The sequence below is a fragment of the Globicephala melas genome, chromosome 7 (genome assembly GCF_963455315.2).
Source record: "Globicephala melas chromosome 7, mGloMel1.2, whole genome shotgun sequence".
Taxonomy (NCBI): domain Eukaryota; kingdom Metazoa; phylum Chordata; class Mammalia; order Artiodactyla; family Delphinidae; genus Globicephala; species Globicephala melas.
This window is the reverse complement of record NC_083320.1, coordinates 75,593,463-75,610,646: the sequence shown is the minus strand read 5'-3', so window position 1 is coordinate 75,610,646 and position 17,184 is coordinate 75,593,463. Positions and strand designations below refer to the sequence as shown.

Below are 17,184 nucleotides of genomic sequence, written 5' to 3'. Positions count from 1 at the left end.
TGCAGACACCATTTAAAGTAGGTTACCTGGGTTATCAACTGAATACTTTGTTAGTTTTTTTGCTGTTACTACTTAAAATTTGGAAGGGTACTTAAGAGTCATCAAATATATTTATTAGGAGGAACAATAAATTCAATTGTGTAAACTATTCCTTTAAAGATAGAAAAGTCTTGGGCTTCCCTGGTGGCGCAGTGGTTGAGAGTCTGCCTGCCGATGCAGGGGATACGGGTTCGTGCCCCAGTCCGGGAGGATCCCACATGCCGTGGAGCAGCTGGGCCCGTGAGCCATGGCCGCTGAGCCTGCGCGTCCGGAGCCTGTGCTCCGCAACGGGAGGGGCCACAACGTTGAGAGGCCCGCGTACCGCAAAAAAAAAAAAAAAAAAAAAAAAGAGAGAAAAGTCTTTTCAGAATACTTCTTCAGGATCTGTGGCTATAGCTGGCTGAGTCTACTCTAGACCCATTCTCGAACCAGATTTACACTGATGACCAAAAGGCACATAGCCTGTTCTGGAGTGTCTAGAAAGGGCTCACCTGCTCAGGGTGTAGGAGAAGGAAAAGCCTCATCTAAATCTTCAAGCTAGATGTTTAGACTACTGGCCTATAAATATAATCTGTCTCTTATTTGTGTCATTGAGCACCTACTGAGACATACTATGCATCACCTAATGTTCTAGCTGCTTGGCATATACAGGCAGCTCTCACCTTTCCGGTGCCTAAGCATTCCCATTACACCCTAGGAGCATCTTCTGACTTCTTCACTCATTTTGTAAAATTGAATATTAACATGTGTGATTGTGTTTCACAAAGTTGATGTGAGACTTAAATTAGATAATGGATATTCTTCAAAAAGCCTGAAATTTGATACCATGATACATGTACAGATATACATTTAATTACAAAAGTAAAACATGAAATATGTCCTTTGTTTAAAATTTTCAGTAACACAGAACTCTGTAAAATAAAAAGTGAAGTCGCTCTTTCCCAAACCTCATTGTTCACAGTTTAGTGTGTTCTCTGGTGTTTTTAGCCATGTCCATGCATACAATGCAAATACATTTATTTTTGTTATTGTTCCTGTTTTAGTGTTACTATTTTATAAAAATGGGAACATATTTTATATGTATGTATCTATGTATATATATATATGCACATGCATACATATATACATGTCCATTAATATCATACTATAACTTGCTTTTTTTTCCTGAAAGATATATTGTGGGCATTCTTCCCTATATACCATATTTTATGGTATGTATGATGATTTATTTAACCATCTCCCTTAGGTTGAACATTTAGGTTGTCTCTACTTTTTTTTAACATTAAATGAAGTTGCAACAAATGTCATAGTTCATTTATGTTAATGCTCAGCTTCCAATATTCATGGGCTTTATTGTTTTTCATTGACTTATTTCTGCACTGAAACCACACTATATTAGTCACTGCAACCTTTTGTATGTTTTGATATCAAGAAAGGCTAGCCTTCCTTATTACTCTACTTTTTCCAGAAATATCTTGGCTGTTCTTACACAGTTTTTTCTTCCAGATGGACTTTAGAATCAACTTGAAAAGTTCTACAAAAAAGAAAAAAAAAAACCCACAAAAACAAAAAAAACCTTGTTGAGATTGCCCTGAATTTTAGATGTATTTGGGAAGAGTTCACATAATTAAAGTGTTGGAACTTTTGTCTAGGAACCTTCAAAGTTTAACCATGTGTCTTAAATTTGGTGTGTGGTGAGCAGGATTGCTGTGGCTGAGAAACAGACTGTGTGTGTGGTGAATGCGTGTGTGCATGCATAAGTGTACGCTGGGCTGGGAAAAAAAGAGGGCTGAATACATAAGATTGGCGTCTTTGAGGATTCTATGTATGATTTTACAAATTTGTGGGAGGGTGGCATAGAAGAAGGGGATGGATAGAGAAGCCAATAATGTGGTCAGGTCCTAGATGTTTCCCAGGCTCTGCTTGTTGGATTCAAACATCCACTCTTCTTTTACCTTGGACAACTCAACATGTAAATCCTATTGTCTCTAGAACTGTCTCCAGAATTCTTAGAATAAAATCCTCTTCCTCATTATTTGACTCCCATCTACCATGCCAGCCACTTTTCTGGTTCTTCTCCAAGTGTAGGTTCTTGGAACCTGATATTTCTGTGTATGTGTCCTGCCCTCTGACCCCTTCCTGGGCATTTTACTCCTTAATAAAGCTAACACTTAACTGATACATAATATGTGTCAGGCACTGTTCTCTGTTCTTGGGACTTATCACTGAATAGCACAAAAAATTCCAATCCCTCATGAAGCCTATATTCTAGTCATAATATATAAGAAATTATATTGTACATTAGTATGTGCTAAGCACTAAGCATAAATAAAAACAGAGCAGAGTGGGATCATGTAGGAAGTAGGTTGTAATTTTCAATAGGATAGTCAAGACAGAGTCAACAAAAAGGTGACATTTGTACCAAGTCTTGAAAGTGGCAGGGGGATTAGCAGTGCAAATATCTGGGCTCTACAGTAAAAAGCTTGCTTTCATTGAAACTCAAAAACAGGTCAAGAAAATATATACATATTCCTTCATTTGTGTTATGTTTGTCTAGTGTTCAGTGACTTATTTTGATCTATAGGTTCAGGTTGGCCCCCCCGCCACCATTCTACTTCCCTCATATCTATTATATTTACTATAGCTTTTTTTTCAGTGACTTTATTCTTTATGTTCAGCATACTTATGTTTTTCCTCTACATCACTAATTTTCAGTTTTTATTTCTGCTCTTTTTAAAAATTTAGGTTTTTTTAAATTTGTTTTTATTTTTAAAATTAATTTTTTAAACAACTTTATTGGAGTATAATTGCTTTACAATGTTGTGTTAGTTTCTGCTGTATATGAAAGTGAATCAAATATACGTATACATATATCCCCTCTTTTTTGAATTTCCTTCCCATTAGGTCACCGCAGAGCACTGAGTAGAGTTCCCTGTGCTATACAGTAGGTTCTCCTAATTCTGCTTTTTATTGCCTTCGATATGGATTTTAATTGAGCTTTAGTATTTAGGATATTTTGCATTTTCCCCTTATTTCTGCCAACTTCTTTTATAATATCTTGCTCAACTTAGCTTGTCTTCTCCTTGTGGCCCATTTTCTTGTTTCATAGAGCTTGATGCTCTTTGATAATACCAAACAATTATTTTCAAAAGTATATTTGAATCCTATTTAAAAACTATTTTTTTGTTTTACTGTAGTGCTTTTCCATAGTGCCTTTAGAGGAAGTTTTGGCTTGTTGTGTAGATTATGTTTTAAGTTTAAAAAAATATAAAAGCCTAATTAAAAGATGGCTGTGCAAAGCAGGACACTTGGTATCATCCCCGTCAGAGGAGCAAGCTCCCATGACCTTCCTGTCCCCAAGAGCCTCCTGCCTATCTGTATCCCACATGACTTGGAGGAGGCAGCCAGTAGTGTTTTTAGAATCTGTTGTAGACATTCTCACTTTCTTTAAAGCCTCAGATGTAGAAGATAAAGTGAATGTTAAGCCTGTGTACTCTGCCACATGCCTGAGTTTAAATCCCACTTTTGCCCACTTGTGTTCACTGCATGACCAAGGACAAGTCACTTACCTTAACTTGGTAACTTACTTGGCTTCATTATCCTGATCTATAAGATAGAAATAGAATGCCACTGACTATAGAGGGTTGTCATTAGGATTAAATGAATGGATATATGTTAAATATTTTAAAGAATAATTAGCACATAGTGAGAATTTAGTAAGAGGAACACTAACTCTAAGTGTTAGCAAATTTATTCTTAATTTTAACGATTATGTATAGATAACAGAGTTTTTACTTATTGTTTCTGTTTACTCAGCTTTAAAAGAGAACAACACATATATCAGTTGTTAGCTTTTGTGTTTACCTATCTCAGTTTTCCCAGGCTCCTGCAATATTCCCCCTTTCGTATTATACCTAGAATTAAAACAAAGCAGAACCTCGAAAATTAAACTTAGCCCCATCTTCTTAGTATGTATGAATGTGGTTTGGATGTGTATGCTGCTGCTTTGGAATTTGATCCTGCTCTGACTATTTGATTCTGACTGTATTTCAGTCAGGGCCAATGTGTAAATGTTTATATGTGTCTTTGAAGAAAGAACCTGCTACCCATTATGTGATGTTATCAGGGTTTTAAAAGGGGTTTTGTTTTTTGTTTTTGACAACAACTCTTCAGCTGTACTGTGCCTGTAGTCTTTTTGTCTATAGAAAGTTCTGGTGGGAACAGAAGAAGAGTCGCCATGTGGGGAGGCATGATTCAGTATGGCCGGGGGGAGGGAGCAGAGTTGTGCTGCCTGGTGTTCTGGTCCCTGCTGTGACTTGGTTCTGTTATCTCATACATACTTTCAGTTACTATTGCCAGTTTGGAGCTGTGTATCTCCAAAGTGTTTTTGAACAGAGAGCTTCAGAGAAAAACTTAGAAGATCTGGATCACAGGTTCTTAATCATGATTTTATCCTTCATTCTTGAACTAAATTATTGTATCTCCTTAATCATAACTTCAAAAACCTAGGATTTAAATTCTGACTACTAAAATGCGTACTTTCACATGGGGGTGTGCTGACTTTTTTTTATCCTCTGTCATGTATTTGAAATCAGAGTGAAAATAGTTAATTAGAGCATCTCATTAACAAGATGCCTATAGAAACAGATGTATTGTGGCATGAAAAGGAAATGTAGTCAAATTAATAGTGACATTTGAGCTGAAGTATAATACAAAATTAGTAAATAATGCTGATTACCTTGTAGATGAATAATAATGCTGTTCTTATTATGAAAATTATTCTATTTTAAATATTATTTTTGAATTGCAGGAAAAATTAAAAAGAACACAAGAAAGATTACAAAATCTAAAAGTTGTGATAGTATCTTAGTATTTCAATGCATTCTATATTAAAGTATTTTTTAAAGCTTTTATATTTCTAAGAAAGATTTATTTCAGGGTTATTAGGGCTATTTAAAAATTTAGAGGGCTAGAATTTTATTAGCTAGGATTTTTCTCAAAACATTTTATTTTTTGAGCATTGGTTTTATTTATAAAATAATGAAAATAATACCTACTCCAAAGAGTAGTTTTTCAGAGGCAGTGAACGATGATACATGAAAAATAGCACAACACATCATGTGGCACTAAAGATAGTGAACATTAAATTTGATTCTGACTCTATACAGGCTTGTGGGATACCTTTAAGAAAATAGTTATAAGGGTTTCAACTTAACAGACAAGTGCAAGTTTTAGCTAAAAATCTAATCAGTAAATTTACTGCAGAGCTATTTCTGATATCATGTCATGTGCTTTGCTCGTCAGTCACACAGGCCTTTCTTTATTTCCTCCATTGTCCTTATTTGCAAAAATTCTGTATTTCCAGATTTTCTAGCAGATATTTCACATTATTGTAACGTAGAGAAGTGGTCAAGTAACTGAGGATGAAGGAGAAATCATATCCCACCATATTCTCATGATAAATTTTATGCTGAATTTCTCATGAGATAATAATAGCTCAAATATACTCCGCTGTGACGAGTAAGTGCCAGGTACCATGCAAGGTGCTATTTACGTAGCATCCAACCCTGTAAAGTAGATGTTATCCACATTTTACTGATGAATAATTCCAGAGGGAGAGAATGGAAGAGTTTATCCATGTGCACATACTAAACAACAATGGTGTTGAGGTTGAAATCTGGATAAGTTACACTCAAAACCATGTTCCCAATTGGAGGAATGCTTGCCAACGTTTGACATGTTCTTAACGTGTTGTTGTTTTTTTTTATTGGAGTATAGTTGATTTATAATGGTGTGTTAGTTTCAGGTGTACAGCAAGGTGAATCAGTTATACATATACATATATCCACTCTTTTTGTAGATTATTTTCCCATATAGGTCATTACAGAGTATTGAGTAGAGTTCCCTGTACTGTACAGTAGCTTCTTATTAGTTACATACTTTATATATAGTAGTGTATATATGTCAATCCCAATATCCTAATTTATCCCTCCCCCCCCCTTATTCCCTGGTAACCATAAGTTTGTCTTCTACATCTGTGACTCTATTTCTGTTTTGTAAACAAGTTCATTTGTACCCTTTTTGTAGATTCCACATAAAAGCGATATCATGATATTTGCCTTTCTGTGTCTGACTTACTTCACTCAGTATGACAATCTCTAGGTCCATCCATGTTGCTATAAATGGCATTATTTTGTTCTTTTTATGGCTGAATAATATTCTATTGTATATATGTACCACATCTTCTTTACCCATTCCTCTGTTGATGGATATTTAGGTTGCTTCCATGTCCTGGGTATTTTAAATAGTGCTGAAATGAATATTGGGGTGCATGTATCTTTTCAAATTTTGGTTTTCTCCAGGTATATGCCAAGGAGTGGGATTGCTAGGTCATATGGTAACTCTATTTTTAACTTTTTAAAGAATGCTCCATACTGTTCTCCATAGTGGTGGTACCAATTTAAATGTTTGAGGTTCCCTTTTCTCCACTTCCTCTCCAGCATTTATTGTTTCTAGATTTTTTGATGATGGCCATTTTGACCGGTGTGAGGTGATACCTTATTGTAGTTTTGATTTGCATTTCTCTAATAATTAGTGATGTTGAGCATCTTTTCATGTGTTTGTTGGCCATCTGTATGTCTTCTTTGGAGAAATGTCTATTTAGGTCTTCTGCCCATTTTTTGATTGGGTTGTTTGTTTTTTTGATATTGAGCTGCATGAGCTGCTTGTATATTTTGGAGATTAATCCCTTGTCAGTTGCTTCATTTGCAAATATTTTCTCCCATTCTGAGGGTTGTCTTTTTGTTTTGTTTATGGTTTCCTTTGCCATGCAAAAGCTTTTAAGTTTAGTTAATCCCATTTGTTTATTTTCGTTTTTATTTTCATTACTCTAGGAGGTGGATCAAAAAATATCCTGCTATAATTTATGTTATAGAGTGTTCTGCCTATGTTTTCCTCTAACAATTTTATAGTATCCAGCCTTATATTTAGGTCTTTAATCCATTTTGAGTTTGTTTTTGTGTACGGTGTTAGAGAGTGTTCTAATTTCATTCTTTTATGTGTAGCTGTCCAGTTTCCCTAGCACCACATATTGAAGAGACTGTCTTTTCTCCATTGTGTATTCTTGCCTCCTTTGTCATAGATTAGGTGACCACAGGTGCATGGGCTTATCTCTGGACTTTCTATCTTGTTCCATTGATCTATATTTCTGTTTTGGTGCCAGTACCATACTGTTTTGATGACTGTACCTTTGTAGTATAGTCTGAAGTCAGGGAGTCTGATTCCTCCAGCTCCATTTTTTTCCCTCAAGACTGCTTTGGCTATTCAGGATCTTTTGTGTTTCCATACAAATTGTAAAATTTTTTGTTCTAGTTCTGTGAAAAATGCCATTGGTAATTTGATAGGGATTGCATTGAATATGTAGATTGCTTTGGGTAGTATAGTCATTTTCACAATATTGATTCTTCCAATCCAAGAACATGCTATATCTCTCCATATGTTTGTGTCATCTTTCAGTTCTTTCATCAGTATCATAGTTTTCTGAGTACAGGTCTTTTGCCTCCTTAGGTAGGTTTATTCCTAGGTATTTTATTCTTTTTGTTGCGATGGTAAATGGGATTGTTTCCTTAATTTCTCTTACAGATCTTTCGTTGCTAGTGTAGAAGAATACAAGAGATTTCTGTGCATTAACTTTGCATCCTGCAACTTTACCAAATTCTTTGATGAGCTCTAGAGTTTTCTGGGAACATCTTTAGGATTTTCTATGTATAGTATCATGTCACATGCAAACAGTGACATTTTACTTCTTTTCTACTTTGGATTCCTTTTATTTCTTTTTCTTCTCCAATTGCTTTGGCTAGGACTTCCAAAACTATGTTGAATAATAGTGGCAAGAGGGGACATCCTTGTCTTGTTCCTGATCTTAGAGGAAATGCTTTCAGTTTTTCACCATTGAGAATGATGTTTTCTGTGGGTTTGTCATACATGGTCTTTATCATGTTGGGGTAGGTTCCCTCTATGCCCACTTTCTGGAGAGTTTTTATAAGTGGGTGTTGAATTTCATCAAAAAACTTTTTCTGCATCTATTGAGATGATCATATGTTTTTTATTCTTCAGTTTGTTAATATGGTGTATCACATTGATTGGTTTGGATAGATTGAAGAATCCTTGCATTCCTTGATCACGGTGTATGATCCTTTTAATGTGTTGTTGGATCCTATTTGCTAGTATTTTGTTTAGGATTTTTGCATCTATATTCATCAGTGATATTGGCCTGTAATTTTTTGTGATATCTTTGTCTGGTTTTGGTATCAGGGTGATGGTGGCCTTGTAGAATGAAATTGGGAGTGTTCCTTCCTCTACAATATTTTGGAAGAGTTTGAGAAGGATAGGTGTTAGCTCTTCTTTAAATGTTTGATCAAATTTGCCTGTGAAGCCATCTGGTCCTGGCCTAACCTGTTTTAACATTAAGCATAAATAGGCTATAATAAAAAATAATCACGCATTATCAGTTTTCCATTATTACATCATTTGAGTTTTTCTATATTTTAATATAAAATTTTAGGCAGTTCCCAAATTGCAAATGGATTCTCTTCCAAAAGTTCATTTCCAAATCAGACTTCAAAACATGAGGATAAGAAATAACTTTTATTTAAATTTGACAAAAAGCAACTATTGACAGAGGAAATAAAGAGTTAGATGGAGCTATATAAAACTCCAAAGAGGGACTTTTTTTTTTTTTTTTGCGGTACGCGGGCCTCTCACTGTTGTGGCCTCTCCTGTTGCAGAGCACAGGCTCCAGATGCGCAGGCTCAGTGGCCATGGCTCACGGGCCCAGCTGCTCCGCGGCATGTGGGATCTTCCCGGACCGGGGCATGAACCCGCATCCCCTGCATCAGCAGCTGGACTCTCAACCACTGCGCCGCCAGGGAAGCCCCAAAGCGGGACCTTTTTTGAAGTACTAATGAAAGGAATCCTGAGAAGAACAAACAATTTTCCTAGGAAGTCCCTTCAGCAATTGGAATATGCATGCATGTGAAAAGTCATAATCTATAGGTATGTGTACAAAAGAGGTGGGTTTAATACCTGGGAAAAGACTTTTAAATATAGGGCTGAATGTGCAGTATTTTGTACAAACCCTGACATAACAGACTAAAGAGAGGACTGAAAGGAAGTGATGGACATTTGGGGCAAAATAATTTCCTCCTGCGTTCCTGAGGTGGTGCCATCAGTCTGTGGTGGCTCTGTTGTTGAAATGGTGTAAGTGGCTGGATAGGAGCAGAAACCTGGAAGGATTAGAAGAACCTTGGGCTAAGATGAAGTAGAAGTCTTATGAAGATGACTTATTTTGTACTCAAAATAGGGTATCTGTAAGTATCTGTATTTTTTTCTTTTTCTGCTTCAGAAAACATATCAATAACACTTTGAAATGATTTTAAATTTGTCTTTTTCTCTTCTTGATTAATTTGTCAATGGTAGTACAGGGATAATTTCAAAGTGGCCTCATCCTATGAATTACAAATTGTAAGAAGTAACTGAAAGAGTGTATTTTTACTTTGTAAACTCTTGGTATCTAGATTTCCGGAGCTTTGCAATGAAAGGACTGTAATATAAATATTTTTAATAGTGAATGAAACTCCTTTTAACTGTTTGCTTTATTCAAATGACAGAATGTGATATGAAACATGGGCATGTTGCAGTTACATAGTGTGTTTTAAAAAAGTTTATATATCATATACAAATTAAAGAGAATGATGATAATATTTGTCAAATTTAAATAAAGTGATTACCAGTTTAGAAAATAGGACTTTGAAAAAGTTGATGTTTAATGAGCTATAAACAGGATTACATAATGCAGACATGGGAAATTTACTAAATAAAATGCAAAATATTCCAATGTTTTTAAACTACATTAACATACAAGGAAATACAGGAAAGTAGTTAAAAATGTGTTCTGTGTCCATATTTGTGGCTCAAATTCTAGTCCAGCTACCTTATAGCTAGTGTGCCTTTTATGAATTATAAGGACGTATTCAGGTTATTTTTTTGGAAGACAATGAAGAGATGTTTAAATAGAATACAGTTATATCCCATTCAAAATAATGTTGTTTCTCTCAAGAACTGTGAAGGTTCTGAAACTTGATTTTACCCTATTTGCAAGCTAACAAGCCAGCTGACCACCATTACATGCATGCTGGCAGAAGGCACAAGACTCCTCAATTGGAGACAATGGACCTTATTACACATGGCACAGAAAGCAGCATGAGCATCAGCATATTTGTCTGTCCCCCATGCCTCCCATGTCCCATTAGGGCCATGCAATGGGCCCAGAGAGATGCTGCACATGCAGTGGGTTTGTTTCACAGCTGAGGAACCCAGGGACAAGTACTTTTTGAGCAAGCAGAAAATATCACAGCACATGGAAGAAAAGCAGATCCCTCTTCCACTGGAGAGCAAGCAGCTACGTGGTTGTCACAGTCTGGTGGACTTGGCCTACTTAGTTGCTTCTGTGACTAACTAGAAAAACTGCTCCGTATCAGGAGATGGATAAATTCTGCATTTGGCACACTCAGCAAGAACATGCAGGGATGCTCAGAGTCCTGGCACACTGCCTCTCCCCTCAAAATACCCTTTAACCCTACACTTTCTTATCTGTATTCAAATTTTTACATGAATATTTCACCCTGTGGGCCACTCTGGTTAATCTGATCAAGAGACTAGACCTATATTAGTTCCATTTGTCTCATAGAACATTTAATTAAAGCCAGGACTCCAAGCAGCGGCATGGAGCCAACCTGCAGTATTGACCTCAAACCTGACCCCCAGGGTCGTCCCAGACTCAGCCAGCTGAACAAATTCCATAAAAACCAGAGTATATATATACTTTAGAAAGGCACACAACTTTCTCTTTAAGTCTCTGCATTAACCTTTCTTTTTTTCAGAGGAATTACTCCAGGTACAGAGGTGTATTAAGGATTTCACCCGTTCCACCTTGGTCTGAAAGAAGGATTTGTAGAACAATCTTCCGTAACAGTCTTGGCCAGTGAGTTGAAACTGACCTAAATACCTTCTATGTTCAAAGTAGTATCATTGATGACTTCATCTAAAGTTAAGGACACATTTCTTACCACTTTTCCTAATTGGATGGCTCCTATTGTAGGGATAACTACCCAATGAGTAAATATACCAGATGTCAGTCATTCATCCCTCCTGGGAGCTTCCCATGTAACTAAGGGTGTCCCATTCCCAATAAATCTCCACAGTCATCTGAGAACTACATGATCCACTGGTAGTGTTTCCTTAAACACTTGAAGGGCTCTTATGACCACTCCTAAGGTACAAGTCAAAGCAATTTACAGACAAGTTAATGTCTGGCTTCCACAGAACTAGTACAGTCCCAGAGGCAAACATGGTGCCCCTGGAAGGAAGGTGTTAATTGCAATGCTTGTTCACCCCAAGTATGATCTACGTCAGTCAGGGGACACAGGGTAACAGTATTTCCAACGTGGCCTCCTGGCCAGCTGGTAAATCTTAAGTTCCCCAATTCTAGTTCAGCCTGTGTCTTCAGAAGGATTGCCTGAAGGCAGTCAGTCTGACCTATAGTATTTTTCTAAACCACATACCAGGTAGGTGGCAGTCATCCATCCCGTGGAATAACCTAGTGAGAGAGATGGGAATGGAGGTGGGGAGACACTTAGAGGTGCTGAAAGGCATTTTGCCTGGGAGCTGCAGGAGCTGGGACCACCTTCTCATGCTTCTGATTGACTTCTCTCTAAAGTTATAGAACCTGGAGATCAAGTCAGGGTCACCACCATTTCATGGGGAATGGCAGATCTAGGAGTCATTTACATGTAAGCAGTTTACTACCCTTTGGGAGAGTGTAAGGCTGTTTTTCTTTTTTTGTGACGAAGGCTCCAGAATGGCTTGTAAAGGCGAAAGATCATTAATGTCCCTCCCTGCTCTGAACCTCCTGAGTTCTAACGTGATCCCTCCCCAGATGTTGGCATTGTTACTCTCCCTGTACTCCTATAAAATCAGCATATCTTGTTCCACTAACTATAAATTCACCTTTCCTCTAACCATCCTCTCCATGCATCCAGACCTTTCATCCAGAGTGTCAGATGGAAGAGGGTTTCAGATGCATTAATAACACCCCCCCTTGCCTCACTTGGGTCTCTGTCATGGACTCAGACATCAGTGTATTCAACCTAGTGATTATTATCTTTATGACCTGAGGACCATAGCAACCCAACAATAGAATTCAGGTGGCTGAACCAGAATTAAGTTTGAATTCCATAGGCCACATTTTGGCCAGGCTGCCACTCAGAAATTACCTGCCAAGCTGGCCTGAGGCTGTTATTAGAGGAGAAAAAGAAGCACTGTGGGCAGGAATGGTACAACGGGATCTGAAAGTTTCAAAAAGAGGTCTATATAACTCCTCAACCCTGTGGTCCTCATCGTTACCCAAGAGATGACCAAGAAAAGATGAACTATTTGGGAAAACTGCCATATTTAGTAAACTGCCTTTACTAAGGTGTGTGGATCAGAAGAAGGTGAGGGAGGTGCAATCAAAAATCTTTTTCAGGGGCTTCCGTGGTGGTGCAGTGGTTGAGAGTCCGCCTGCTGATGCAGGGGACACGGGCTCGTGCCCCGGTCCGGGAAGATACCACATGCCGTGGAGCGGCTGGGCCCGTGAGCCATGGCCATTGAGCCTGCACGTCCGGAGCCTGTGCTCCACAACGGGAGAGGCCACAGCAGTGAGAGGCCCGCGTACCGCAAAAAAAGAAAAAACAAAACAGAAAAAACAACCTTTTTCAGAGTAGTTTTTCAAAATCCACGCCACTTCTTAATGACAATAGCATTTAAGGATGACGAGAAGCGTGAAATGTCCACCAAATACCTGGACTGCTGGCTTAATGCTGGGCAGTTTTTGTGGCAAATGTTGTATCATTGTCAGAAGTAGGTAGATAAGTTGTCTGGAAAGCTAAACACATGACACAGTTTAGTTTCATAGGTCACAGTGATGTAGCTGGGGTTGTCTAAGCAGATTGGAATAGTAGTTGCTTCATGCTCCCCCATCAGCTTATTTCACCATCTCTAGGCACTGCAGGTAACCCTGCCCAGAGTGGGCATCTTACCACATAGCAGAGGAAGGGCAGCAGGACGAAAACCTTCAACTCCTGATAAGTCACCCGGTTCTTTCTTCTGATCTTCCTGGTCAGATAAGTAAGACCGGGTGAGAGGGATTTCCCCAATACCTCAGATCGATGAGGACTTCATTTCAATAGGCAAAAAATTGGGAAAAGGGGGGAATGATATCGCCTAAACAGCGCTAGACTACACAGTAAGCAAATTACATAAGATAATCAGGTTAATTGCCAAATTGAGAGGCAAAGTGAATTGTCTACAAAAGCAATTATCAGAAACATGCATACAAGGCTGAGAATAAGTAACATTGGATCGACAGAGTACTCAGGTTTTTGTTTCAGCAACATCTACCATAGAAAGCTTTGGCTTGGGGTTTTTCTTTTATTTGCCACTTTTCTGTCAGAGGCAGAGAGGTCAATGGTGTCTTTCTTTTTTTTCTTTTAAATCTTTATTGGAATATAATTGCTTTACAATACTGTGTTAATTTCTGCTGTATAACAAAGTGAATCAGCTATATGTATACATACATCCCCATATATCCTCCCTCTTGCGTCTCCCTTCCACCCTCCCTATCCCAGCCCTCTAGGTGGTCACAGAGCACCGAGCTGATCTCCCTGTGCTATGCGGCTGCTTCCCACTAGCTATCTATTTTACATTTGGTAGTGTATATATGTCAATGCCACTCTCTCACTTTGTCCCAGCTTACCCTTCCCCCTCCCTGTGTCCTCAAGTCCACTCGCTACCTCTGTGTCTTTATTCCTGTCCTGCCCCCAGGTTCTTCAGAACCTTTTTTTTTTTAGATTCCATATATATATGTTAGCATACAGTATTTGTTTTTCTCTTTCTGACTTACTTCACTCTGTATGACAGATTCTAGGTCCATCCACCTCACTACAAATAACTCAATTTCGTTTCTTTTTATGGCTGAGTAATATTCCATTGTATATATGTGCCACAGCTTCTTTATCCATTCATCTGTTGATGGACACTTAGGTTGCTTCCGTGTCCTGGCTATTGTAAATAGAGCTGCAATGAACACTGTGGTACATGACTCTTTTTGAATTATGGTTTTCTCAGGGTATATGTTCAGTAGTGGAATTGCTGGGTCATATGGTAGTTCTATTTTTAGTTTTTAAGGAACCTCCGTACTGTTCTCCATAGTGGCTGTATCAATTTATATTCCCACCAACAGTGCAAGAAGGTTCCCTTTTCTCCACACCCTCTCCAGCATTTACTGTTTGTAGATTTTTTGATGATGGCCATTCTGACCTGTGTGAGGTGATACCTCATTGCAGTTTTGATTTGCATTTCCCTAATATTAGTGATGTTGAGCATCCTTTCATGTGTTTCTTGGCAATCTGTATATATTCTTTGGGGAAATGTCTATTTAGGTCTTCTGCCCATTTTTGGATTGGGTTGTTTGTTCTTTTGATATCGAGCTGCATGAGCTGCTTGTATATTTTGGAGATAATCCTTTGTCAGTTGCTTCGTTTGTGAATATTTTCTCCCATTCTAAGGGTTGGCTTTTCGTCTTATTTATGGTTTCTTTTGCTGTGCAAAACTGTTAGTTTCATTAGGTCCCATTTGTTTGTTTTTATTTCCATTTCTCCAAGAGGTGGGTCAAAAAGGATCTTGTTGTGATTTATGTCATAGAGTGTTCTGCCTATGTTTTCCTCTAAGAGTAATATAGTGCCTGGCCTTACATTTAGGTCTTTAATCCATTTTGAGTTTATTTATTTGCATGGTGTTAGGGAGTGTTCAAGTTTCATTCTTCTACAGTAGCTTTCCAGTTTTCCCAGCACCACTTACTGAAGAGGCTGTCTTTTCTCCATTGTATATTCTTGCCTCCTTTATCAAAGATAAGGTGACCAGATGTGTGTGGGTTTATCTATGGGCTTCCTATCCTGTTCCATTGATCTACATTTCTGTTTTTTTGCCAGTACCGTACTGTCTTCATTACTGTAGCTTTAGTATAGTCTGAAATCAGGGAGCCTGATTCCTCCAGCTCTGTTTTCCTTTCTCATGATGGCTTTGGGTATTTGGGGTCTTTTGTGTTTCCATACAAATAGTGAAAATTTTTGTTCTAGTTCTGTGAAAAATGTCATTGGTAGTTTGATAGGGATTGAATTGAACCTGTAGATTGCATTGGGTAGTATAGTCATTTTCACAAGGTTGATTCTTCCAATCCAAGAACATGGTATATCTCTCCATCTGTTTGTGTCATCTTTCATTTCTTTCATCAGTGTCTTATAGTTTTCTGCATACAGGTCTTTTGTCTCTTTAGGTAGGTTTATTCCTAGGTATTTTATTTTTTTTGTTGCAATGGTAAATGGGAGTGCTTCCTTAATTTCTATTACAGATTTTTCAAAATTAGTGTATAGGAATACAAGAGATTTCTGTGCATTAACTTTGTATCCTGCTACTTTATCAAATTCATTGATTAGCCTAGTAGTTTTCTGGTAGGATCTTTAGGATTCTCTATGTATAGTATCATGTCATCTACAAACACTGACAGTTTTACTTCTTCTTTTCCGTCTTGGATTCCTTTTATTTCTTTTTCTTCTGTGATTGCTGTGGCTAAAATTCCAAAACTATGTTGAATAATAGTGGTGAGAGTTGGCAACCTTGTCTTGTTTTTGATATTAGTGGAAATGGTTTCAGTTTTTCACCATTGAGAATGATGTTGGCTGTGGGCTTGTCATATATGGCCTTTACTATGTTTAGGTAGGTTCCCTCTATGCCTACTTTCTGGATAGTTTTTATCATAAATGGGTGTTGAATTTTATTGAAAGCTTTTTCTGCATCGATTGAGATGATCATATGGTTTTTATTCTTCAATTTGTTAATATGGTGTATCACATTGATTGATTTGGATAGATTGAAGAATCCTTGCATTCCTGGGATAAACCCCACTTGATCATGGTGTATGCTCCTTTTAATGTGCCATTGGATTCTGTTTGCTAGTATTTTGTTGAGGATTTTTGCATCTATGTTCATCAGTGACGTTGGCCTGTAGTTTTCTTTTTTTGTGTCATGTCTGTCTGGTTTTGGTATCAGGGTGATGGTGGTCTCATAGATTGAGTTTGGGAGTGTTCCTCCCTCTGCTCTATTTTAGAAGAGTTTGAGAAGGATAGGTGTTAGCTCTTCTCTAAATGTTTGAGAGAATTTGCCTGTGAAACCATCTGCCTAGGCTTTTGTTTGTTGGAAGATTTCTAATCACAGTTTCAATTTCAGTGCTTGTTATTGGTCTGTTCAAATTTTCTATTTCTTCCTGGTTCAGTCTTGGAAGGTTATGCTTTTCTAAGAATTTCTCCATTTCTTCCAGGTTGTCCATGTTATTGACATATAGTTGCTTGTAGTAATCTCTCATGATCCTTTGTATTTCTGCAGTGTCAGTTGTTACTTCTCCTTTTTCATTTCTAATTCTATTGATTTGAGTCTTCTCCCTTTTTATCATGATGAGTCTGGATTATGGTTTATCAATTTTGTTTACCTTCTCAAAGAACCAGCTTTTAATTTTATTGATCTTTGCTATCATTTTCTTCATGTCTTTGTCATTTATTCCTGATCTGATCTTTATGACTTCTTTCCTTCTGTTAACTTGTGTTTTTTTTTTTTTTCTTCTTTCTCTAATTGTTTTAGGTGTAAGATTAGGTTGCTTATTTGAGGTGTTTCTTGTTTCTTGAGGTAGGATTGTATTGCTCTAACTTCCCTCTTAGACCGGCTTTTGCTGCATCCCATAGGTTTTGGGTTGTTGTGTTTTCATTGCTATTTGATCTAGGTGTTTTTTGATTTTCCTTTTGATTTCTTCAGTCATCTCTTGATTATTTAGTAACATATTGTTTAGCCTCCATGTGTTTGTGTTTTTTACAGATTTTTTTCCTCTTGAAATTGATATCTAGTCTCATAATGTTGTAGTTGGAAAAGACACTTGATATGATTTCAATTTTCTTAAATTTACCAAGGCTTGTTTCATGACTGAAGATATGTTCTATCCTG

General features: G+C 37.5%; 1 protein-coding gene across 6 annotated transcripts in view; it reads left to right on the top strand.

The window, feature by feature from the left end:
• The window catches only part of KCNJ3 (potassium inwardly rectifying channel subfamily J member 3), a 180,842-nt gene that overhangs the window by 95,169 nt on the left and 68,489 nt on the right, over nucleotides 1-17,184 (top strand). The window contains exon 3 of one of the 6 annotated variants that reach the window (XM_060302433.1): nucleotides 10,980-11,053. The exons of 4 other annotated variants lie outside the window; for them this stretch is intronic. In XM_060302433.1, the coding sequence (XP_060158416.1) occupies nucleotides 10,980-11,038 (59 nt within the window). In that variant the 3' untranslated portion in view covers nucleotides 11,039-11,053. Of the gene's footprint in view, nucleotides 1-8,825; nucleotides 9,092-10,979; nucleotides 11,054-17,184 lie in introns of those variants that run through there. One more of the 6 variants, XM_060302431.1, reaches the window with a different exon arrangement.